Genomic DNA, 26,468 nt, shown 5'->3' with positions numbered 1-26,468 from the left:
CATGAAGAAAAGACAGTCCCTGCTCAAAAGAGCTTACAATCTAAATCAGGACAGACAGACAGGACAAATAAGGGATAAGGGTAGGACAGACAGATAGGACACGTAAGGAAAGGGACTATTGAAGAGAGGAAGACAAGATAAAGGTTACGAGCAAGTGACAAGTTAGGAGTCAAAAGCAGCATCAAACAGGTAGACCTTTAGCCCAGATTTGAAGGCGGCCAGGGATGGAGCTTGACATAACGGCTCAGGAAGCCTATTCCAGGCATAAGGTGTGGCGAGATAAAAGGAGCGGAGTCTGGAGTTAGCGATGGAGGAGAAGGGTGCAAGTGGAAGGACACACTTTTCAGCCTCTTGTTCTGAGTGATTTGCTCCTGGTCCAGTTGGTCAGCTGATCCCTAGTTGAGCTTTGTGGGTGGCTTGAGTCTGCATAGTCGTATCTGAAGGAAAAAGAGCAGCTTTTAAATTAGAAACTGGGGGATGGCCGACAGTCACTCAAAAGCGCATGGTTCGGAATAAGGTATCTTTCAAAGATATCACCAACACAGGGAAGATAGGATATCCCGATAGTGAGGTTGCAAAAGAGACCATAGTACATCAGGTGTCCTTAAATAAAAATCAGACAAAAGGTTGCAAATGAATACTGTCAAGTACTGAGTGTGATGTAAATAGGAACAACAAACAGTTTGAAATATCTATATGCGAATGCCAGAAGCCTAAGGCATAAGATAGGAGAGTAGAATATATTGCACTAAATGAAAAATTAGATATAATAGGCATCTCTGAGACCTGGTGGAAGATGGATAACTAGTGGGACACTGTCATACTGCAGTACAAATTATATCGTAGTGATAGGGTGGATCGAATTGTTGGAGGGGTAGCATTGTATGTTAAAGAGGGCCTTGAATCAAATAGATTGAAAATTCTGCAGGAAACAAAACACATCTTGGAATCCCTATGGATTGAAATTCCATTTGTAGAGGAGAAAAGGATAGTGATAGGAATGTACTACTGTCCGCCTGGCAAGGATGAACAGACGGATGTAGAAATGTTATCGGAAATTAGGGACGCTAACAATCTAGGCAACATAATGATAATGGGTGATACCCTGATATTGACTGGGTAAATGCAACAGCGGGGCATGTTAGGGAGGTAAAATTCCATGATGAAATCAAGGACTCCTTTATGGAGGAGCTAGTACAGGAGCCAACAAGAGTAGGAAAAATTCTAGACCTAATCCTTAGTGGCGCGCATGATCTGGTGCGGGAGGTAATGGTGATGGGGCTGCTTGATAACAGTGATCATAATATGATCGGATTTGATATTAGCTTTGAAGTAAGTATACATAGGAAATCAAATACGTTAGCATTTAATTTTAAAAAAGGAGACTATGATAAAATGAGAAGAATGGTGAAAAAAAAACAGAGGAGCGGCTGCGAGGGTCAAAAATTTACATCAAGCGTGGATGCTGTTCAAAAATACCAGCCGGGAAGCCCAGGCCAAATGTATTCCATGTATTAAAAAAGGAGGAAGGAAGACCAAACGACAGCTGGCATGGTTAAAAAGTGAGGTGAAGGAAGCTATTAGAGCTAAAAGAAAATCCTTCAGAAAATGGAAGAAGGAACCGACTGAAAATAATAAGAAACAGCATAAGGGAGGCAAAGAGGGACTTTGAAAAAAAGATTGCATTGGAGGCAGAAACACATTGTAAAAAATTTTTTAGATATATTAAAAGCAAGAAGCCGGCAAAAGAATCGGTTTGACTGCTCGATGACCGAGGGGTAAAAGGGTCAATCAGGGAAGACAAAGCCATAGCGGAGAGATTAAATGAATTCTTTGCTTCGGTCTTCACCGAGGAAGATTTGGGAGAAATACTGGTGCCAGAAATGGTATTCAAAGCTGACGAGTCAGAGAAACTGAATGAAATCTCTATAAACCTGGAGGATGTAATGGGGCAATTTGGCAAATCAACTGGACTGGATGGTATTCATCCCAGAGTACTGATAGAACTGAAAAATGAACTGACGGAAGTATTGTTAATAATATGTAATTTATCTTTAATATGGAGTGTGGTACCGGAAGATTGGAGGGTGGCCAATGTAACGCCAATATTTTAAAAAGGTTCCAGAGGTGATCCGGAAAATTATAGACTGGTGAGCTTGACGTCGGTGCAGGGCAAAGTGATAGAGACTTTTTTATAAAGAACAAAATTACAGAGCATATTCAAAAGCATGGATTAATGAGACAAAGCCAGCATGAATTTACTGAAGGGAAATCTTGCCTCACCAATCTATTACATTTCTTTGAAGGTGTGAACAAACGTGGATAAAGGCAAGCCTGGTTGATTATTGTGTATCTGGATTTTCAAAAGTACCTCAGTAGTAATTGGAGAGCCATGGGATAGGAGGTAGTGTCCTATTGCGGATTAAAAACTGGTTAAAGGATAGAAAACAGAGAGTAGGGTTAAATGGTCAATATTCTCAATGGAGAAGGGTAGATAGTGTTTCCCCAGGGGTCTGTGCTGTGACCGCTGCTTTTTAACATATTTATAAATGATCTAGAGATGGGAGTAACTAGTGAGGTAATTAAATTTGTTGACAACACAAAGTTGTTAAATCGCGAGAGGATTGTGAAAAATTACAAGTGGATAATGATGGTAAAGTGAACGTGCTAAACAAACAATTCTCCTCGGTGTTCACAGAAGAAAATCCTGGAGAAGGACCATGGTTGTTTACCAAGAAAGTGTCTGGAAATGGAGAGGATATTGTATCATTCATGGAAGAAAGCGTTTATAAACAGCTTGAGAAAAAGAACATAGACAAAAACTATTGGGCCGGATAAGATAAATCCCAGGATACTGAGGGAGCTCAGAGAAGTCCTGGTGCAACCTCTTAAGGATTTATTTAGTAGATCTTTAAAGATGGGAGAAGTTCCCCGGGACTAGAGACGAGCTGATATGGTTCCTCTTCACAAAAGCGGAGACGGGAGAAGTGGGAAGACCGAAGGTTCATTAAGCCCAGCATCCTGTTTTCAACAGTGGCCAATTCAGATCACAAATACCTGGCAAGATCCTGAAAGAGTGGGATAAGCAGCATAAAATGTTTTGAGGAGTTCAAAACATTTTATGCTGCTTATCCAACAAATAAGCAGTGGATTTTCCCCAAGTCCATTTTAATAATGGTCTATGGACTTTTCCTTTAGGAAGCTGTCCAGACCTTTTTTTAAACCCCGCTAAGCTAACTGCCTTTACCACATTTTGAAAAATTTTCTCAGATTCGTATTAAATTTACTACTTTGTAGCTTCATCACATGTCCCCTTGTCCTAGTATTTTTGGAAACAATAAACAAATGATTCACATCTACCCATTCCACTCCACTCATTATTTTATAGACCTCTATCATTTCTCCCGTCAGCCATCTTTTCTCTAAGCTGAAGAGCCCTAGACGCTTCAGCCTTTCCTCATAGGGAAGTTGTCCCATCCCCTTTATCATTTTTGTCGCCCTTCTCTGTACCTTTTCTAATTCCACTATATCTTTTTTGAGATGGAGCGACCAGAATAGAACACAATATGCAAGGTGCAGTCGCACCATGGAGCGATACAAAGGCATTATAACGTCCTCATTTTTGTTTTCCATTCCTTTCCTAATAATACCTAACATTCTATTTGCTTTCTTAGCCGCTGCAGCACACTGAGCAGAGGGTTTCAACATATCATCAACGATGAAGCCTAGATCCCTTTCTTGGTCCGTGACTCTTAATGTGGAACCTTGCATTACGTAGCTATAATTCAGATTCCTCTTTCCCACATGCATCACTTTGCACTTGCTCACATTAAACGTCATCTGCCATTTAGACACTAAGAGGCATATTTTCAAAGCACTTAGCCTTCCAAAGTTCCATATGGAACTTTGGAAGGCTAAGTGCTTTGAAAATATGCCTCCTAGTCTCTGTCTCGTAAGGTCCTCTGTGTCGTCAGCAAATTTAATTACCTCACTAGTTACTCCCATCTCTAGATCATTTATAAATATGTTAATAAGTAGCAGTGAAAAGCATGAAAGTGGTAGTTATAGCCTGCACCATATTGGATTCTCCATCATTTTATGCTTTTTCAGGGTCTTTTTTAGTGGATTTCCCCTATATTGCTGCCTTGGACCATGTCACAAATGAGTCCATACATACACTGAGGAATCAGTGGGCTGTAATTTGATGTAGACTGCTTGCGTGTTTTGCTGGAATGTGCGCCGGTAAGGAGCGGGAGCCCCAGAGAAGAACAGAAACACGTCACCTCTCCTCAACTCTTCATGTGATCCTTCACTGAGTATCTGTAAAACTCTTAATTGACTGAATCTCCTTGCTTTTCTTTCACATTTCTTTCCATCTCAACAAATCTCCTCGAATGATCTTCTAAAGTTGTCTCAGTCTTCATAACCTATGCCGACATGCTCTCAGCAGATTTTTCCATTTGATCCATTTTACTACTCACAGTTCTAGTCAGTTTGGTGGTTGCTTTCCAAATTGTGACAAGGGTAATCTCTAGAACTGCTTGAGTTCCCTCCACTGGACTGAACTCTGATGTTATCTCCTCTCAATAATTCCTCACTCTCTCCAGAACGAACCAGGGTTCACCAACTCCAGCTGTAGTTGGGACACTGACTGATGCCTGTTCTATGTTAGTCAGTACCTCCATAAAAGTTGGTGAACTACACACCAGCAGCTGTGGAGGTGTTCGGGCAGGTGGGTTGAGTGAAACGCTGTCCTCATACCCCCCACTCCCCGGCTCTCTCTGCACTGGGAGGGCAGCAAGGATCCCTCTGGCTTGCTCCTAAAATAAAAAAACATTTTGCCGAATCAAAACTTGACCCGGTGGTGGAGTATTGGGTTAGGTTGCCCTTACTTTTCCTTGTCTTTCAGGCATACGGAAAGTATAGAGTGGAGGAGTGGCCTAATGGTTAGGGTGGTGGACTTTGGTCCTGGGGAACTGAGGAACTGAGTTCGAGTCCCACTTCAGGCACAGGCAGCTCCTTGTGACTCTGGGCAAGTCACTTAACCCTCCATTGCCCCAGGTACAAATAAGTACCTGTATACAATATGTAAGCCGCATTGACCTGCCATGAGTAGGAAAGTGCGGGGTACAAATGTAACAAAAATAAAATATAATACAAGCAATACTCTGGAGATATACACGGAGGAGCCAGCCTTATGTTACACATAAATAAACTGGTTCCAGTAGGGTAGCTCCTGTGACATCCTTATCTCCTTTTGGCCATCCTTGCTTCTTCTCCTATGTGGTACAGCGGAAGGATGGTGGTGGTCTGTTTTTGTTTTGTTTTCAGTTACAGACTACCACATGGTCTGTATTCGTTGCTTAGGCCCATCACATGGCGTCCCAAATTGCTTAGTATGCATGAGGATGCCTCCGAGAGCGTTCCACTACAGAATATTTAGGCATCTTTCAAGGCTGACAATTATAGACCATAGTCTATAGAAGCATAATTGTCCTAAAAGAATATGTTTTGAATTTTGCCTTTTTCAATAACTACTTGAGATCTCTGATGTCTAGATTGAACTACAGTAACTGCTTATGAAGTCTGGGAAATGGTGCAGTGATCCTTTATAAAACCCATTTGTCTTCTTTACTTTTCCACCAAACAGTTTTTCATCTAAACAGAATTACTGACTATGATTGTCAGATTTGAAAGATGTCTACACACATTAGTGTTCCACTTGAATTATAAGAAAATGTGTAATGTTTACACTGCGTCTTCAACACTCTTGGTACCGAGTGCTTCCATTCGGGATCTCAGCAGTGCCTAGAGCAAGGGTTCCTTTTGTAACCGGTGTAAATTTGTATGAAAGCTGGTCAGGAACAGATGACCTGACCCAGGAATCACCCCAGGTCTGTCTGTATGACATTTCTCAGTACTGCCACAGAGTCACCAGACTAATTCTCTTCCCTCTACATTTTAAATGTTTTTGCTTGCTTTTGACAACGTACCATGATCCTTCTGTGAGGGATATAACCCACAATTTGAGAGATACTTTAAAATATTTTGGAGATTCTTTTCAATCTCTCTTTCTCTTTCTCTAGGGACTATCGTCCAGAATATGAGCGCCTGAGGAGGACACTAGTAAGTATGTGGCTGTGTTTTGCTGGGAGAGGGTGTAAATGGTAATGTAGAGGGCCAAGTATGGTGGGAGAATGAGCAATAAAAAGAAAAAAAAACCTGGAAGTGTGGTAGGGAGAAGATGGAATGATGTAGAAGTTAAGAGGATGCCAGAGGAGCACAGAGTGGTGGCATGACACCAGCCTTTTGTTGAGTAACGGAGAAAAGGAAGCAGGGATGACTGTTCTGGAACACTTGGCAAGTCTGTAAAATTCTGTCTGTTAGGATAGTGTTTGGGACAATACAAGGGTAAAAATAGTGATTCTTCTTGGAAGTGAAGAACTAGCTATATGTTGGGGAGCACCCTTTTCTGGTATATTTCTTAAAAGAGAGAAAACACCCATTGTTGAGGCTCAGTCTGTCCATCCTTAAGCATATGTGCGTTTGTGCTTATGCAAGTAAACGTGTATACCAGTTAAATAAAAAGAATAATTGTAGGACACAAAAAAAAAAAGAGCCAAAGCAATGATACTTGTTTGCTAGTAGAGGCCTAGTCTTCATGAGCACCAGAAGAAGAGACAACTCTCTTCAGCCTGATGATTTACAAGCTACTGAGGATCCTCATTACCTGCTGGCATAAAAAGTGGCAGTTTCCGTGGTGCACAGTTAGTAGACTTGGGCTGGCGGGGTGCTTCAGGCCAAAACAGAAGTGAGGACAGGATAAGTAGGCAGGGAAGATAGGCCTGGCCTGCCAAAAGTGACCCCCACCCCCCCCTACTGAGTGCTGTGGCAGGTGGCAAGCTCAGGCCTTGCCACTTAGTGAAGAAGGCCCTTTATGCAGAAACACTATAAAATTAAAGGACCCACTGGCCTGAATTGAAGACCACCCCCATCCCCATTGGAGATACTTTACCCCAGGGGGACATCTGATCCCTGGTGACACAGGGCCCTGGTGCCTCCAACCCAGATGTAAGACTCCCTCTCCCATAGGCATTTGGGGGGAGGGGCGGACATAAAGGTAAGTTTAAAGAACTATCTGGGGAGGTTGGGGGGGGCAGAGGGAGGGATGGCGGGAACTGCAGGGAAAGTAGAAAGAGGGGAGATGCAGGTCTCATGGGGAGTGGGGGATAGGTACAAAAGGGAGGGAAAAGAGAAACTTGTTGGGATCCATGAGGAGAGAGGGAAGAGAATGGAAGATAAGCTGGCTTGAGGAATACAGGAGGGAAGGAAAAGAAATGAACAGATGCTTGCCCTGAGATGAGGAGGGGTGCGGTGCGGTGCAAAGGAAGGAAAGAGTGAGAGAAGAAGGTGGACATGGGGAGGGGGTAGGGACATAGAGGGGCAATGCTGGATGCATGAGGGGGAATAAGGACATAGGTGATGTTGGACAAAGGGGGGATGGATATGGACAGGGGAGGTGCTAGTAGATGTGGTTGCAGAAAGGAGTCTGATGCTGCATGGAGGTGGCAGAAGGGGCCTGGTGCAAAGGCTTGAGAGAAGGGGGCTCAGAGGTAACATGGAACAGGGTTTTCGAGAAGGGATCTAATTCCAGACCTGGGAGAAGGGGACAGGGAACTGGGGAAGGGGTTAGGTTGGAGCTTGGGCCCCTCAACACAAAAAAAATCATTCTGCCCCTGCCATCCCCAAAGTCTGATCCCTTACATAAGTAATTCTGAAGGTTATCCTGTCCACAATCTTAAGACCCTGGCTCATCCCAAAAGGTACATGGGAGCGTGGTGGCAGGCGTCCCTGCCATGGCACTTGTCTTTGCAAAAATTGCAGCACTTGATCCCACACTACTAGTGCTAGGGTCAGACTGCCAAATAAGGGCGCAGAGGGAAAGAGGCTAAAGAGAGGAAGGGGAGCAAAAGAAAGCAAGCAATATACAGTAAATAAATGGAAAAAATGAACACAAACAAAGCAAATTGAAGATCACTTTTCCAAAACTCACTCCATTTTTTGTCAGTTTTGAGCTATGCAATTAATTTGTTCACAAAGGCAAGATTAATTTATTGTAACTTAATCCTGAGCCAAAATTCACTGTGTATGAGTTTTGGCACAGGAATAAGCTATAGTAATCTTGCCTTGGTGAACAAAATTAATTGCATAATTAATCTGTCAAAAAATGGAGTGAGTTTTGGAAAAGTGCTTTTCAGTTATAAGCAAAAAGCCTTGGTGCATAAACATTTTGATAGGTTCCCAATATCTAGATATTTTTTACCCTTCATTCCTTGTCAGACTGGAGCAGTGGCACTGTAAGAGCCAGAAGGAGTTGGAGAAGGTGCTGGCAATTCCTGTGAGTCAAGCTTGAGCAGTGTTTTGGTAGCATTCTTCAGGGTTGCACTAAAAAAAAAATATTCTTTATTGTTTTGGTAGACTAGTCCAGACTAGAGAATGGCAGAGGTACGGGGACCCGTGGTAACTGTGGGGACAGAGCCCACGGGGACAAACTTTGTCCCTATATCATTCTCTATTTTGAAAGTTGTTAATGAATTGGACAGTTATGTTTGAGTGATGCACATGACAATGTTTAGATTTTTTAGAAAAACAAGCAAAAGTACTTGCAAAACTTGCACGGGGGATCCCGTGCATTCCTGCTACTTGCACATCTTCTGAGAAGACATTTTCTATTGCAGGAAGTTCTATGGAAGACAGGAGAGCTAAATTGAATTCTGAGATGAATAATGACTTTTTATTCATCCACTGATCAAAAAATCATAACAGTTCTTTGGCATATTTCTCCCCTGCCAGGGTATATTTATTTATTTATTTATTTGTAGCATTTGTATCCCACATTTTCCCACCTATTTGCAGGCTCAATGTGGCTTACATTTGCCGTAATGGCGATTGCCATTCCGGACTACAAATATGCACATGGTTTTGCAATCAAGTGTGTACAAACATGGTGAAAGAATGCATTGTGATCTTGCGTACATATTAGTACATGGTTTTACAATCAAGTGCGTACATACATGGTAGAGGAATGCATTGTGATCTTGTGTAGGTGTCGGCATTATGTAGTTGCTCAGGTGAGGACATTAGGGTGAGAGTGTTAGTGTATGGCGGTGAGGTTAATCGTCATTTTGTGGTTGCATAGTAGACGATATTAGATTAGAAGTAGTATTATTTGTTCGTTAAGGTCATTGAATTTGCTCGGTCGCGTGATTGGGTCGGGCCAATCTTAATCTTCATTCTTATTGTTTGGTAATTAGGACGGTTGTTGTATGCCTTCTTGAATAAGTCAGTTTTCAGTAGTTTTCGAAAGATGGTTACCTCTTGCGTTATCTTTATGTGCAGGACATTTTAACAGGGTGGATTAGGGTTCCTTGGGGTAGTAGAAGTCAGCTATTGTTGGGTTGGAAGGGTAGAGGGGGTTATTATAGTTGCTCATTGTTACTGTTTTCCATTTGTGATTTATAAACAGTTGCTCATTGTTATTGTTCCTTTTTTTACCTTAATAAAAAGTTTGAGGCTTCTGCAGATGAGGGCAGAGCCTGCGGGGATGGGGGCAAATTTTCTCCCTGTGTCATTCTCTAGTCCAGACCAATAGGTTTATGCCTCCCTGCCAAGAGTTAGTGGAGAGAAAGAACTGACATCACTGCCTATAAGAGAAGTCTTGCCAGTATTGTTTCCAGCAGATGTTGACACATTCTGTGCTGGTGAAGCAGGGTTGTGCTTTCTTGGCCTGTCTCGGGACTTCAGGTCAAGTGGGCAGCAGCTTGAGAGCTGTCTCCTCTATTCAAGGGTTCCCAGGGCACCAGTTTCCAGACTTCTCCATTTGGTGGAACAATTTAACTTCTGAAGTTGTCATCGAAGCCCCACTCCAGCCCATCTGAATCCCTCCAGCCAAGATCAGGGCATAGACCCTAGAAGTGTGGTCAGCACTGGCTTTGCTTCCCAGTTACTGGTGTTGCCATCTAATCACTACTAATCGTCTATGGGTTCATTCCTTCTAAACGGGATTCATTTGTGTTTATCCCATGCATTTTTGAATTGTGCTACCGTTTTGATCTCCACCATCTCCTACGGGAGGGCATTCCAGGTATCTACAACCCTCTCAGTGAAATACTGTTTCCTGACATTATTCCTGAGTCAGCCCCCTGCAACCTCAATTCATGTCCTCTAGTTCTACTACCTTCCTGTCTCTGGAAAAGGTTTGTTTGTAGATGGATACCTTTCAAATATTTGAACATCTGTATCATATCACACCCGTTTCTCCTTTCCTCCACGGTATGCATGTTCAGGTCCTCAAGTCTCTCCTCATGCGCAAATTCCATACCATTTTCTTCGCTTTTCTCTGAACTGCTTCAAGTCTTTTTACATCCTTACCAAGATACGACCTTGAAAACTGAACACAATACTCCAAGTGGGGCTTCACCAACGACTTGTACAGGGGCATCACCTCCTTTCTTCTGATATTTTCCTTGGGTTGGGCCAAGGGTTTTGCTGTGCCTCCATTCCCTCTGGGGTTTCAGTTGAATAGGGAAAGAGACCAGTCTCGTGAGCAGCTTGAGGCAGATTCTGGATGGTTGACTTGCATCCACCACTGTGTTTAGTGAGTATGTTTGTTAGCTTTCCTCCCTCCTTTGCACGTGCTGTTTTACAGTTTCACAAACCCAAATCAAAACCCCTAAGAATTAGTGAGAGATGATCTGAGAGAGAGTAACTGTAAGAAGTGGCAATAGGAGCAGCTGCCCGATTGCTCTGGGCTACTGGAGGGGGGAGCAAGGCCTGATTGAAGTAGTGATCTGGGGCTGAAACAGTGTCAGCTGCCTCTGAATGCAGCAGGTGCTGCAGGAACTGTGGTGGTATCAACGGAGCCTGGGCATGCCTGGAGTGTGATTGGGGCGTGGAACCTGTAGCACTGATGCTTTTTGATGGTCAAGCCTTGACGTCTCCTGCATGTGGAAGTCAGGCAAAGCAGGTGGAGCTTACTGCCCTCACTGGGGAATCCTTAAAGGCAGGAAACCCTTTCCTTTCGTATGACCGGCATGAACTTCTGGTTCTCATCAGGTCAGCCCTTCCTTGGAGATGCTATATATTTTCTCTTGTCTTCCATTGTTGGTACAGAAACTGTGGACATTGGGAGGGAGGGGGGCATTGGCACAGGGGTAGTTTAGTGCCTTCAGGGATCAGGAGGTGGGGCGCCTCTCCTGAGTTTGTGCTGGTCATGCAGCAGGCTTTTTGTCAGATTCAGAGGCTTTGTGCATAAGCAGTGGTCCCTTTTTTCAGGGCCAGCCTTGCTGGAGGCTAACAGGAAGGGGTGACCTGGACTGGCTGATCAACTTTTCACAGAAACACCACTTCTTTCCATCAGGGTTCCTGGAGGACGGCTGCACTATTTCATAAGGTGGTGCTCTCTTCTCACATTTTAGAGGCCCTGTGGATCTCTGAGCCAGCAGGTCAGTAGCTGGTAGATGAAGATCCTATTTTGAAAGGGGTTAACAAGCTATCCAAGATTTTTTTTTTTTTTTTTTTTTACTCCTCTGGGCACTGTGAGCCATGATTTTGCCTGAGAAGGAGTCTTCAGAGATAAGTACATAAGTAATGCCATACTGGGAAAAAGCCAAAGGTCCATGGAGCCCAGCATCCTGTTTCCAACAGTGGCCAATCCAGGTCACAAATACCTGGCAAGATCTCAAAAAGTACAAAACATTTTATGCTGCTTATCCCAGAAATAAGCAGTGGGTTTTCCCCAAGTCCATTTTAATAATGGTCTATGGACTTTTCCTTTAGGAAGCCGTCCAGACCTTTTTAAAACCCCGCTAAGCTAACCGCCTTTACCACATTCTCTGTCAACAAATTCCAGAGTTTAATTACATGTTGAGTGAAGAAATGTTTTCTCAGATTCGTTTTAAATTTACTACTTTGTAGCTTCATTGCATGCCCCCTAGTCCTAGTATTTTTGGAAAGAGTAAACAAGACGCTTCACGTCTACCCATCCCACTCCACTCATTATTTTGTAGACCTCTATCATATCTCCCCTCAGCCGTCTTTTCTCCAAGCTGAAGAGCCCTAGCTGCTTTAGCCTTTCCTCATAGGAAAGTCGTCCCATCCGCTTTATCATTTATGTTGCCCTTCTCTGCACCTTTTCTAATTCCACTATATCTTTTTTTGAGATGCGGTGACCACAATTGAACAAAATATTTGAGGTGCGGTCGCACCATGGAGCGATAGAAGGGCATTACAATGTCCTCATTTTTGTTTTCCATTCCTTTCCTAATAATACCTAACATTCTATTTGCTTTCTTATCCTCCGCAGCACACTGAGCAGAGAGTTTCAACCTATCATCAGTGACGACACCTAGATCCATTTCTTGGTCGGTGACTCCTAACGTGGAACCTTGCCTTACGTAGCTATAATTCAGGTTCCTGTTTCCCACATACATCACTTTGCACTTGTTCACGTTAAATGTCATCTGCCATTTAGACGCCCAATCTCTCAGTCTCGTTAGGTCCTCTTGTAATTTTTCACAATCCTCTTGTGATTTAACAACTTTGAATAACTTTGTGTTGTCAACAAATTTAATTACCTCACTAGTTACTCCCATCTCTAGGTCATTTATAAATATGTTAAAAAGCAGCTGTCCCAGCACAGATGCCTGGGGAACCCCACTAACTACTGTTCTCCATTGAGAATACTGACCATTAACCTATTCTCTGTTTTCTATCTTTTAACCAGTTTTTATTCCACAATAGGACATTACTTCCTATCCCATGACTCTCCAATTTCCTCTGGAGTTTTTCATGAGGTTCTTTGTCAAATGCCTTGTGAAAATCCAGATACACAATATGAACTGGCTCACCTTTATCCACATGTTTGTTCACTCCTTCAAAGAAATGTAATAGATTAGTGAGGCAAGATTTCCCTTCTGCCATCATTCACTATGTTACTATGTTATGTTAAATCCATGTTGGCTTTGTCTCATTAATCCATGCTTTTGAATATGGTTTGTAATTTTGTTCTTCATAATAGTCTCTTCCATTTTGCCCAGCATCGATGTCGGGCTCACCGGTTTATAATTTCCTGGATCGCCTTTGGAACCTTTTTAAAAAATCGGCGTTACATTGGCCACCCTCCAATCTTCCAGTACCACGCTCAGTTTTAAAGATAGCAAGTTCATTTTTCAATTCTATCAGTACACTGGAATGAGTACCATCCGGTCCAGGAGATTTGCTACTCTTCAAATTTGTCAAATTGCCCCATTACATCCACCAGGTTTATAGAGATTTCATTCAGTTGCTACGACTCATCAGCTTGGAAAAATTTCAAGATACCACTACTTGTTGCCACCCTTACAGTCACCTTCTCCGAGCTGGATAAAATTATAGTAGTAAAAGATTACTTTAGAAAGAACAAAAACTATTGTCAGATTATTCAAATATTTCCTGACCGGAAATATTTATCTCTGCCATAAATAGCCTACCACTGGCCTAACCGGCTCAAGGAGATATGCGTGAAGCCCTTAGCAGTAGAAGATGACAGTGGATCAAGATGAAGAAGAACTGATCAGGCTTTGGGCTTTGGTTCCTCTCCACCAGCCTGGAGTAATCAGGCTGCAGCTCCTACTCTGCCTCTTGCACTGTCTCCCCTGAGTAAGTTCTCACATGCTGTTTACTTTGTTTAATTTTTGGTTTGCAAACTTTGTCTCATGCAGAATGTGTAAAGGGTGGGGGGGAAGAGCTGACAGACAATCATACACTCATTGAACACACTAGTGAAAGCGGGGAAACTATCCACAATGTGTCCTAAGCTTCACACCAGAGACACAGAGGTCTCACGCTGGGCCCCCTCCCTGGCTCAACCAAAACTTCAGAGGGAATGGAATCACAGCAAAATCTTCAGCCTATTCGCAGTCAACTTTGGTCACCGCTCCATCAGGGGAGATGGTTTTAGAGACTGGTGCCCTGGGAGTCCTCAACCATGAGAAATGGCTGTCAAACTGCTGCTCAGGGATTAAGGGTAGTGGTTCCCAAACCTGATCCTGGAGGCACCCCAGCCAGTCTTGTTTTTAGGATATCCACAATGAATATTCATGAGATAGATTTGCATGAGATGGAGGCAGTGCATGCAAATCTCTTTCATGGATATCATGAAAACCTGACTGGTTGGGGTAGGGCCAGGGACTGCTAGACTTGCAGACCTGAGACAGGACCAGGGAGCTCAGTCCTATTTCACCAGTACAGCACATGCCACCATCTTGTAGAGGTAGTGAATACTGGCAATTCTCTTAGTAATATAGCTTCTTAGAGGCAGTGATGATGTGACTACAAAGCTGTGTTCTTTGTCTGTACCATCTGCTGACAAGGAGGTATAAACCTATTCATCTGCACTGGTTTAGTAGCACTTGAGGAAAGGAAATTAACAGAAGGCTAGATTTTACCGCATACATATTAATGTAATCTACCCAAGCTTTTAGGGCCTCTCAGGTAGGTAGGTAGGTCTTCAGAAGCAGCTGAAAAGGGCTCATACTGGGCCATAAAATATCAAGTGGGTGGTATTGTCTTTTTTTTTTATTGACTGGATTTGGATTCAGGTTTTATATTGAATTGCTTCTCTTTTCCAAATCCAAGCTAAAGATGAGTTACTATGAGCCAGGTGCATGAGTTATTTTCCTGTTCAATTGAACTTACAATCTAAGTTGTACCTGAGGCGGTGGAAGGTGAAGTGACTTGCCCAGGGTCACAAGAAGTGTTAGTAAGAGAAGCAGGATTTGTCTTTCATCATTCTCATCTTGCTGCTCCTCCAGTCTGTGAAATGGCTCAAGGTCATCTGCATCTGAGTGAAATTGGGGTGTTTTGGGTCCCTGTGCCAGATTAATGTATTTATTTAAAAACATTTGTATTTGCCAATCACTACCAGTCCTCATAGAAACATATGACATAACAATATTGATTTGTACTTGTAATCTTATATATATATATACTTGATATTTGTGCATTTTGTATTGAATTGCTATTTGCTGAATTCTCTTATGAATCTCTTCGATTTATTTAATGTACTTTTTATACTAATGTTTTGTAATGTGTGTGGAGGGCAGCTTTTCTATTGAAAGGTACACCTAAACTGAGATTAGGTTGGATTTAGAACCCCTTTCCTCCCCTATAGCATCCTGTTTTTCAGGGAACAATGCAACAATGAATAACTAATCACAGTCCAAGAAAAAAATTGCATAGTTGCTCTTAAAATTTGCTGGGCGTTAACCTGTTGCTCAGTAGGTTTCTCACAGGAGAAACCTGTTATTCCTGAGTGAAACCATCAGATGATACCCTTTATTCTTGTAGTGTGCTTAAACTGCCAGGTTCAAGCATGCAGATTTCTTTTTTTTCCCACACTATGAGTTCCTTTTCCTTTTTGGTAACCCAAGTGGCAAAAGATAGTGTGACTGGAGAGTCAGCACTGTAGCACCACAAGATTGACTCTGTCCTCCACCACAGTCCAAATTCTGCCAGCAAGTTTTACACAGACTTGCTAGCAAAAGCATGGAGGTAAATATAACAAAATTAAAATAAGCTGTAAAAGTGCAGCTGACTCTGACTCTGTTTTATGAGGTAAAAGTGTCCACCTTGTAGCACAAACCACACTTGTTTCATTAGCTGTGGTTCAAAAACGCAGTTGTGTTCTTGTTCATAGATGATTTTTGTGACCAATATTTAAATTGCTGTAGGCTGCTAAAAGCATTGTTTTCCTACTTTCTGTTTTTTAATTTAAAGTTGTAAACCACCTAGATCTTCCAGTTAGCTGAGGCGGTATAGTTTCTAGCTTATTAAAACTTGCTATAAGTATACAGTGCAGTTCTGAAGTGCTGTTAGTCTGCAACACATGGCAGCCTGTTAGCCATTTGGATTTAAAGGGGCACAAACTTCATAATCTTAGAAGAAATCCAAAGGATACAGCAAAAATAAACTGCATAAATCATGCTTAAATTATATGAGGCTCAAAACGTGTTCATCAGTCATCTCATCCCATGGTGGAATATAGGTGCACTCCCAAGAGGCATTTCCCAAGCAACTGGCTGGGGAGTCCGCTCTTAGCAAGGCAGCACTAGACCTAATACTGATAAACGGAGAAAGTGTCTGAGGTTATGACTGTGGACACCTGAGGCCCAGTGTAGTTCAATGTAAATTATATTAGAAGGTTAAACTGTTAAATCTATCCTTTGAAATATGTTTATGGTAACATCAAATGGTTAGATATATTACCATGCTTTGTTTCTATTTCATTATTCTTTCCAAACCAACAAAATGTTTGGATACCACCGTATTCAAACCATCCAATCCCCCTTCCCTTCAGATCAGAGAGAGAGAGACACACTCTCAAAATATGTCTGAGAGAATTTACATGAGCCACACATCACATACTCCCCTCCCCTCATTTAATAAGAGAAGTTGTTTATATGCATAGAAAAGGCATGAACTTCTTCCTTTCCTGGCAGCCCTGTATCCCTATTCTTTGTTTCCTCAGAGTTGCCCATGCTACTATTGCTGCTGTGTCATGATTGGGAAGGCACATTAGGATTATCAGGGAGGTGAGCTTCACCTGCTGCCATACTTCTTGGACGAAGACAGGGGACAGAAAGAGCCAAACTCCACAAGTCAGGATGTCAAGAGCAGGCTCAATTTATTTAGAAACAGACAATCTTCCACAAATACAGGACAAGCAGCGTACAATGGGTTCTCAAAATAAATAGATGACTCAACACTGCAGTGTTTCGGCAAAAACATTGCCTTCTTCAGGGGACCTTAGAAAAGAAGCATAAAAATATGGTATTTAAAATATAACAACTGTAAAGAGTGATAAAAAGTGCAGAGAGAAAGAGAGAGCACATATATAAATCATATCAAAAAGACTTGTATTTGTGGAAGATTGTCTATTTGCAAATAAATTGAGCCTGCTTTTGACATAGACTTGTGGAGTTTGGCTCCTTCTGTCCCCGTCTTCCTGCTTGACTTTTCTATGGGAGTCTTACTACTTAAAGTGCGTGTCTTGTTTCACTGACTTAGCATGATACATTGCTTCTTGCACCTGAAGTTTCAAGGCCTTCCATGGAGCTTCGTGTAGCCCCTTTGTACAGTTCACAGTCCAGTACTACTGGCTTCTCAGGATTCTTACACATTGCAGCATTCAAAAATTTTTCTTTATTCCTGTGTAGGCTGAAGTTCAGAGTAAGCAGCAGAAGGAGCAGCTGGACCGTCTGCGGAAAGACATGGGTTCTGTTGCACTAGAACCTGATTCAACAGGTACATATTCTAGGCAGAAGGTGTTGATAATGACATGTGAGCATGAAGGAGACTTATACTGCCTCAACAATAGGCAGGTGTTCTGTGGTGAAGGAAGGGGTTGGTGGAAGCAGGAAACATGCAGAGTAGAGAGGGAGAGAGGGTATGATACACCAAAGTCTGTTAAGGGGGGGAGTGTCTCATATGATGAATAGAAATTGCTGGCACCACTGACTTTTCTGATTCTGAATTGAACCTTTTGTATCTGGTACTGGGGAAAAGTGAGATGTTAAGAAATTACAATATGCCATTGCTTGTGTTTGCAATCTCTGCTTTTAGGCTCCGATAACCCCTGCATTCATCCTTTCTCCTAATATATCGGGAGCGGAGATGTATGGGCAAATTCTGTATTTTGCAAGTTGGGTAGTCTAGCGTATACTTGCTGTCCTCTCCCTCCTCCTCCCCACCTCCTATGGTGGTACTGGTCTGGCAACGGGTATAGAGGCAGAAGAAAGTAGAGGGTATTATGACTTTAGTTTGTGTTCTTTGTCTTGTTTTAGGCTCTGATGATCTAGAATTGGGCCCCTCTGACCTCATCCTGACACGAGGAAATGTAGATGTGGAAGAAGAGGAAATAGACAGTGATACAGATGATATCGATCATCAGAGTAAGGAAGATATCTATTCACAAAAAACATGTTAGAGCAAGTTTATAGTAAAATACTAACAGACAATAGGTAAAGACCAGAATAGACTGGATGAGCCATCTTATTGAAATTCATCCACACTGGAAAGATGCACATATAAATTCCCTTCCATATCATCAAGCTGATCAATCCATAGACTGGTGGGTTGTGTCCATCTACCAGCAGGTGGAGATAGAGAGCAATCCTTTTGCCTCCCTATATGTGGTCATGTGCTGCCGGAAACTCCCCAGTATGTTCTCTATCTCAGCAGGTGGTGGTCACACACAGCATCAGCTCTGGCTAGGCCTCCAAGCCTAATTTTTAGGTTTTGTTGAGTGCCTGGGGTTGAGGGCTCTTCTTGAGCAAGTGCAAACCTGGTGGCGCCAGGTCCCTCCTTTTCTCCCCCCTCCCGCTGGCTCCGTTAAAAAAAAAAAATTTTGAACGTCCTTAAAGGCGTTTATTTCGACGTTTATTTAAACGTTTATTGCAGCTACTCACTGGGACACCAGGTCGTTACAGCTCGGAGCGGAAAGCAGGTAATTTTTACCTTTTTATAGCGGGCAGGGGGTTCCCCGATTGATCTCCACGTGGCATATGGCGTCGGAGGGCGAGGGCGCAAAGAGTCGCTCCCCGGATCGCTTAGGCGCTTCTAGAGGGGATGCGGGGGTCTTAAAATCTGATTCGCCCTTGTTGGGTGACAGTTTTGTGACCGATGAGTGTCCCGGTCCTTCCTCCGGCGTGGCGGTTTTTCCCGCCATAAACGCCCATCCCCCGCTGCTCGCCTCCGCCATCTTGGCCGGCCATGCGGCTCGGACGGCTTCTTCGTGGGCCGCCCTTGAGGGAGACATTAATGCCATGGACGCCCTTAATTTGGGCGACAGCACCAAAGCGGCTAAAGTTAAGCGCCGTTTTTCCCACGCGGCTCCTTCACGGAGTGTCGCGCCGGACGCCATTTTGGATGCGCAGCATGTCTCTCCCCCGCTCTTGCGAGCGCCGGTTGAGGGTGCGTCTAGGGCTGTAGCCCAGGCTGCGGAAGTGCACAGTCTGGGGGGTTTCTCCCCCGAGTTTGTTTTGCTGCTGCATCAGGCCTTCCTTATGCAAAACGCTACCCCTGCTCCCTCGTTTGGTAAAGAGGTTGAGGTCCCTGGAGGTAAACGCCCTCGGGTTGATTCCCAGGCCTTGGAGGACCTTGTCTCCTCCGATGTAAATGAGGGCAGCGTATCTGAGTTCTCCCAACGGTCCTTTGCGGATTCCTTGGAGGAGACGGATCCCCGCTCGATTGGAGCGGATGACCCCTCTGCAGCGCGGCTTTTTAGCTCAGAGGATTTGCCCAACCTGTTAGTGCAGGCCATGGGCATTTTGAAGATTTCCTCTCCGGAGGACGTCTCTCCCTCAGCCCCTGTTGGCTCTGCCATTATGCTGGGGACGAAACGCCCGCCTAGAACCTTCCACGTGCATGATGCCATGCACACCTTAATTTCGGCTCAATGGGATGTCCCGGAAGCGAGCCTCAAAGTGGCTAGGGCTATGTCCCGCCTCTATCCTTTGCCTGAAAGTGAACGTGAGGCCTATCTGTGGCCTACCGTGGATTCTTTAATCACTGCGGTGACTAAGAAAACGGCTTTGCCGGTGGAAGGTGGCACGGCCCTAAAGGACGCCCAAGACAGAAGATTGGAGGCGGCCTTAAGGTCGTCCTTTGAGGCGACTGCTTTAAGTTTGCAGGCCTCGGTTTGCGGTTCCTATGTGGCCAGGGCGTGCCTGACTATGGTGCAGCGGGCTTCCCCCTCGGATCATTCCTTGAGGGCTGATTGGCCGGCCCTGGAATCGGGCTTAGCCTATTTGGCAGACTTGCTGTATGATGTCTTGAGAGCCTCAGCTAAAGGCATGGCTCAGACAGTCTCTGCGCGGCGGTGGCTTTGGCTGAAACATTGGTCTGCTGACCACGCCTCTAAATCCCGCCTGGCTAGATTGCCTTTTAAAGGCAAGCTGCTCTTTGGGGTCGAGCTGGACAAAATCGTGACCGATCTCGGCACGTCTAAGGGCAAGAAGTTACCAGAGGTCAGGGCTCGGGCTAGTACTCGTTCCGGTACCTCCAGAGGACGGTTTCAGGAAGCCCGTCGGTACCGCCCGAGCAGGTCGGGCTCCTCTGCCCCCTCTTCCTTCAAGAGGACTTTCTCCCCCAAGCAGCATTCCTTTCGCAGAGACCGCCGTCCCGGAGGTGCTCCCTCCGGTCCTCCCCCAGGGTCTCGTACCCAATGACGGGGCCTTGGTCCACGCCCCAGTGCAGATTGGAGGACGGCTGTCCTCGTTTCGGGGCGAGTGGACCACAATAACTTCAGACGCTTGGGTGCTGGAAGTCATCAGAGACGGCTACAAGCTAGAGTTCTGCCGACCCTTAAGAGACGGGTTTGTACTCTCTCCCTGCAAGTCTCCGGTCAAAGCTGTGGCAGTGCAGCAGACCTTGGACAACCTGATCCGCCTGGGTGCGGTCGTTCCGGTGCCAGGAAATCAGATTGGCAAGGGACGTTACTCCATTTACTTTGTGGTACCAAAGAAAGGAGGTTCTGTCCGGCCTATCCTCGACCTCAAAGGGGTCAATCGGGCCTTGAAAGTGCGGCACTTTCGCATGGAGAATCTCCGCTCTGTTATAGCGGCAGTGAAGGCAGGAGAGTTCTTGGCTTCCTTGGACATCAAGGAAGCGTACCTGCATATTCCCATCTGGCCTCCTCATCAACGCTGCCTGCGTTTTGCAGTCCTGGGACGACACTTCCAGTTCAGAGCCCTCCCTTTCGGGTTGGCTACTGCTCCGCGGACCTTTTCCAAAGTAATGGTGGTCATCGCGGCCTTCCTGCGAAAGGAAGGAGTACAAGTCCATCCTTATCTGGACGACTGGTTGATCCGAGCCCCCTCTTATGCAGAGTGCGGCAAAGCTGTGAACCGGGTAGTTGCTCTTTTGAGCTCCCTGGGGTGGATCATCAACTGGGAGAAGAGCCAGCTGCGCCCGACTCAGTCCCTGGAGTATCTGGGAGTTCGATTCGACACCCAAGTGGGCAGAGTGTTCCTGCCAGACAATCGGATTGTCAAACTTCAGGCTCAGGTGGACCAGTTCCGAGTAGCCTCTCCTCTTCAGGCTTGGGACTATGTGCAGCTGTTGGGCTCTATGACGGCCACGATGGAAGTAGTGCCCTGGGCCAGGGCTCATATGAGACCACTACAACACTCTCTGTTGCAGCGCTGGACTCCGATGTCGGAGGATTATGCTGTGTGCCTTCCCTTGGACCCAGCAGTGCGCAAGGCGCTGAGCTGGTGGCTGCAGACAGACAAGTTGTCTGCAGGAATGCCTCTGGTGACCCCAGAGTGGATTGTCGTCACGACGGACGCCTCTTTGACGGGCTGGGGAGCCCATGGCTTGGGAAGGACAGCGCAGGGGCTCTGGTCTCCTGCAGAGGCAAAGTGGTCTATCAACCTCCTGGAACTCAGAGCCATTCGGTTGGCGCTTTTGGAGTTCATCCCGGTACTGGCGTTGAAGCCAGTACGGGTCCTGTCGGACAATGCCACTGCTGTGGCCTATGTCAACTGCCAGGGAGGTACCAAGAGCGCCCCTCTAGCCAAGGAGGCCATGAATCTATGCCAGTGGGCGGAAGCGAACCTGGAACAGCTGTCAGCGGCCCACATTGCCGGAGTCATGAATGTCAAGGCGGACTTTCTCAGTCGCCATACCTTGGAGCCCGGAGAGTGGCAGCTATCTGCTCAGGCGTTCTTGGACATCACGAAGCGCTGGGGCCAGCCGAGCCTAGATCTGATGGCGTCATCGGCCAATTGCCAAGTGCCGCGCTTTTTCAGCAGAGGACGGGACCCTCGATCCCTGGGAGTAGATGCTCTTCTCCAACAGTGGCCAACACAAGAGCTTCTCTATGTGTTCCCGCCCTGGCCCATGTTGGGCAGGGTGCTAGACCAGGTGGCAAAGCATCCGGGCCGGATAATCCTGGTGGGTCCGGACTGGCCCAGACGTCCCTGGTATGCGGACTTGATCAGGCTCTCAGTCGACGATCCTCTGCGGCTGCCAGTGGAGCAGGGCCTGTTACATCAGGGTCCCGTGGTGATGGAGGATCCCTCCCCCTTTGGTCTTACGGCCTGGCTATTGAGCGGCAACTGCTTACGCCAGGGTTTGGCGTACCTTTGCAGCGTGGTGTGAAGCAGGCTCACTTTCTCCCTTCACTGCTCCAATTTCTTCAGTGTTGGCGTTCCTGCAAGAAGGTCTGGAGAAAGGCCTGTCGCTCAGTTCCCTTAAAGTCCAGGTAGCGGCTCTGACTTGCTTCAGGGGCCGCCTGAAGGGTGTTTCCCTGGCTTCACAGCCAGATGTGGTGCGCTTTCTCAAAGGAGTTAATCACCTGCGCCCTCCTCTGCACTCTGTGGTGCCTGCATGGAATCTCAATCTGGTGCTAAGAGCATTGCAGAAGCCGCCTTTTGAACCCTTGTCGAGGGCATCTCTGAAAGACCTGACATTGAAAGCAGTCTTTTTGGTGGCTATCACTTCAGCCAGAAGAGTTTCCGAGCTCCAGGCGCTCTCATGTCGAGAGCCTTTTCTGCAGTTCACTGAGTCAGGAGTGACTATTCGCACAGTGCCTTCCTTCCTGCCCAAGATTGTTTCTCGCTTCCATGTGAATCAGCAGCTCTGTCTCCCTTCCTTTCGTAGGGAGGACTACCCAGAGGAATACTCTGCTCTCAAATGTCTGGATGTGAGACGAGTCATCATCAGATACTTGGAAGTGACCAATGATTTCCGGAAATCGGATCATCTGTTTGTCCTGTTTGCAGGTCCTCGTAGGGGTCTGCAGGCTGCTAAGCCTACAGTGGCAAGATGGGTCAAGGAAGCCATTGCAGCGGCTTTGTGGCCGCGGGGAAGGTGCCGCCTATCCAGCTGAAGGCTCACTCCACAAGAGCTCAGGCGGCCTCGATGGCAGAGGCCGGTTCCGTCTCCTTGGAAGAGATATGCAAGGCGGCAACTTGGGCTTCGGCCCATACATTCTCCAAGCATTACCGCTTGACTGTGGCTGCTCGGGCGGAGGCCCGGTTTGGAGCTTCAGTGTTGCGGTCAGGGATTTCTATGTCCCGCCCTGGGTGAGTACTGCTTCGGTACATCCCACCAGTCTATGGATTGATCAGCTTGATGATATGGAAGGTAAAATTATGTATCATACCTGATAATTTTCTTTCCATTAATCATAGCTGATCAATCCATAGTCCCTCCCAGATATCTGTACTGTTTATATTCTGGTTGCATTTCAGATTCAAGTTTAGTCTTCAGTTCCTGTTCAGGAAGACTTCGTGTTCAAGTTATTTTGTCACTTGGATTCTTCAAGAGTTGAGACGAGTTTGTGTTACAGTGAGCTGCTGCATTCCTCTCCCCTCCGTTTTACGGGGCTGGATTGAGATTTAAATTCTGCCGGCACTCCCTCCCGCTTCGTGCGGCTGTAGGGCAGCTTTGTACCCCTCCCGCTTCGGCGGTGTTAGGGTCAGTCAGCTCCTCCCGCGGTTGCAGGTTAAGCCAGATCCCCCCGCATCGGCGGGTGTGTTGTCCCTCCCCCGCTCCGCGGGGATGAGCTGGACGGATTCCCCTCCCCCACTTGTGTGGGGATGAGCTGGGTTACTTCCCCTCCCCCGTTTCGGCGGTGGTGAGCTGGGCAGAGTGTCCCTTTGTGGGTGTAATTCTCTAAGTGCTGAGTCCTGCGGATGGAGCTTTGATATCGACATACTGAGGAGTTTCCGGCAGCACATGACCACATATAGGGAGGCAAAAGGATTGCTCTCTATCGCCACCTGCTGGTAGATGGACACAACCCACCAGTCTATGGATTGATCAGCTATGATTAATGGAAAGAAAATTATCAGGTATGATACATAATTTTACCATATGCAGCACAACTTCTTACACGAGGTGTTTTCCTGTCCTTGGAGTGCTTGCAATCTAACCCCCCCCCCCCTTTACTAAGCTGCACTAGCTGCTGCCATGCGCATATGCCGACAGCCCATTCACTTTGAATGGGCTGTGTGCTAGCGTAGCTTAGTAAACAGGGAGATAAATTTGTACTTGAGGCAGTGGAGGGGTGAATGACTTGCCCGAGATCAGAAGAAGCAGCAGGGGATTTGAACTGTGCTTCCCTGGTTGTTAGCCTGGTGCTCTAACCTTGTCCTACCACTGCTTTCCGCATTTGTTTCAAGCTTGTAGTCGCTACCACCTCTACCGCTAGGTTATTTTAAGCTTTGCCACTTTCAACCGTGGTTCTAAAAAGACCAATACTTAAGTGAACACCAGGGCTCTTTGCTATCTATTACCAAGTTTTATAACCTCCTATCTACCAAAGTTAGTGAGGTTTTCATTTGGACAGATCAGGCTTCCCCATGCTAATTGAAGATGGTGTTTGATTCATGATCATTTCATACATGTCATCCTAACTTTCTTGAAAGCTTGATTTTATTACATCATTGCTATGTAGGATTGTAACTGCCATTATATGCAGGTCATTCCAGCACTTCATAATCATACTTTTGCCAGTAGAGATGATTGTTGTTTAGCTCTTTTTTTTTTTTTTAAATTTCAGTTACCATTTTTTTTTCTCCACATTTCCTCTAGAGTACCTTCCCATGTACTAGAAAAGTGCTATCAGTAGAAAAATGAAATAGAGACAATGATTGCTGGCATGTGTTTGTGTGGAGTTAAAGAAATTCAACTTGTTACTATGTAGGCAGGAATGTAGAACTGTTACTCAAAACTGTTTGAGTGAAGACTACTGTATGGCAGACTACAAAAGATTTGGGCAGACTAGGATTTAGGGACTGATGTTGAGACACAGCAGTTGTTGAACTAGTAGTTTTCAGGTTTGAATTTTGCAGATTATGGTCTTCAGAAAACTTGGCAACTGCCAAGAGTTGGCAGTATTGAGGGAATTTTATGGTTCTATTTCTTAAAGCATTTTTATTCCAATATTTATGTGATGATTTGGTATACTGTGATTCAAGCAAATTTGATGTTTACTGAACCTGAGAGCACTGAAAAAACAAGGATTTGTGACACTCCTTGTGTGACGTGTCTTATTGCTGAGTGTATGCTTGATAGCTGAGGAAACCTGTTGTTGAGAATTTGATTCCCTCTTAATTTCTTATTGTGACTATTTATCCTTTTTCTTTCATGTCAGCAACTGAGGAAAGCCATGAGGAACCAGCCTTCAGGAACTTTCTACAGGAGACCAAAATACAATACCAGAGCAGGAGCAGCAAGAAGTGAAAGGCAGACTAACAGATAAGTCTTGCTGAATGAAGAATCAGTAGAACACTCAGGCTCTCTGGCATGTGCTAGTTCTGGAAATGACCAAGCTGTAGATGGAGGAGCACCAAGCAGCCTTCTTTTAAGGACACCTTGGAGTGTTTCCAGTCACTGGTGGCAGTGTCTGGTGTACAGTGTGTTGCAAATATGAAAAAGTTTCAAGAACCTTGGCAGGTCTCTGCATGTTGAGTCTTTCTGTAAATTATTCATGTGGAAACTTGAATGTAGTCTGCTTTCAAGTTTCATTTGCTTCTGGTTTTCATTGGTTGGGTATATTTATAGACTTCATTTCTTGGACAAATTCAACCCAGAGTCATTATGTATGTCAACTCAAGAATGAAGAATGCCTGTATCTTGCTCGGAGCTGCTCATTTGCTGTGTGCCGCCCAAAGATGTGCTGACTCATTGTTATTGAAAAGCACTATATGAATATAAGATCTGGCAGGCAGGCAGACACAGGAATAGGCAAAAGATTGTGCTCTTGGTGTGCTCTTTTGAGCAGAGTGCATCAGTAACCTGATCTGTTCCTTCAAACCTGCTTTGACATTGTGACATCTAATTTTGATTTGTGTAGTTTGTAATAAAATATATATGTACCTATATATTTTATATTTGACTGCTTCTGCGTGTTCTTTTGAAAGGCAATGTGTAATTACTACATAGAGTTACAGGACAGAACAACTCCTGGGGTATCCAAAAATAGTGTCTCAAAATCCATGAAGCCTGCAAAACTGATATGCCAATGTATTCCTGAGGAAGAAAGAATCCCAGAAAGCAAGATGAATTTGGTTTAAATTAGAGCCATTTAAACCAATGAACACTGATAAAAGTGAAACTGTAAATGGAATGTGTGTTAACTGTATTAAAAATAATAGTAAACACCAGAGAAGTTCTTCAGATCTGCACCAGAAAAGATAGCACGAAAAAGCAGATCCCAGATCAAGGACCCAAGATAAAATTATTTTATAATAAAAAAACCTGACGTGGTCCACGTTTTGCCTGCACATGGGCTGCATCAGGGGGTAAATAACTAAACGCATCCATCAAAACAATATCACCATAAAATTATTAAACATTTAGACATGTCTGTGCAATACAGTCAACATCAATAGTGGTATACGTGACTCTCAATAAAA

General features: G+C 44.9%; 1 protein-coding gene across 1 annotated transcript in view; it reads left to right on the top strand.

The window, feature by feature from the left end:
- The window catches only part of GPN1 (GPN-loop GTPase 1), a 75,787-nt gene extending 49,863 nt beyond the window's left edge, over positions 1-25,924 (top strand). Inside the window, exons 11-14 of the mRNA XM_030198571.1 lie at positions 6,087-6,126; positions 17,256-17,343; positions 17,883-17,990; positions 25,205-25,924. Of these exons, the coding sequence (XP_030054431.1) occupies positions 6,087-6,126; positions 17,256-17,343; positions 17,883-17,990; positions 25,205-25,293 (325 nt within the window). The 3' untranslated portion in view covers positions 25,294-25,924. The remainder of the gene's footprint in view (positions 1-6,086; positions 6,127-17,255; positions 17,344-17,882; positions 17,991-25,204) is intronic.
- Positions 25,925-26,468: the final 544 nt, after the last annotated feature.

The sequence above is a fragment of the Microcaecilia unicolor genome, chromosome 3 (assembly GCF_901765095.1).
Source record: "Microcaecilia unicolor chromosome 3, aMicUni1.1, whole genome shotgun sequence".
In the NCBI taxonomy this organism is placed as follows: Eukaryota; Metazoa; Chordata; class Amphibia; order Gymnophiona; family Siphonopidae; genus Microcaecilia; species Microcaecilia unicolor.
The sequence above is the reverse complement of the archived record's forward strand: the minus strand, read 5'-3'. Positions and strand labels throughout refer to the sequence as shown.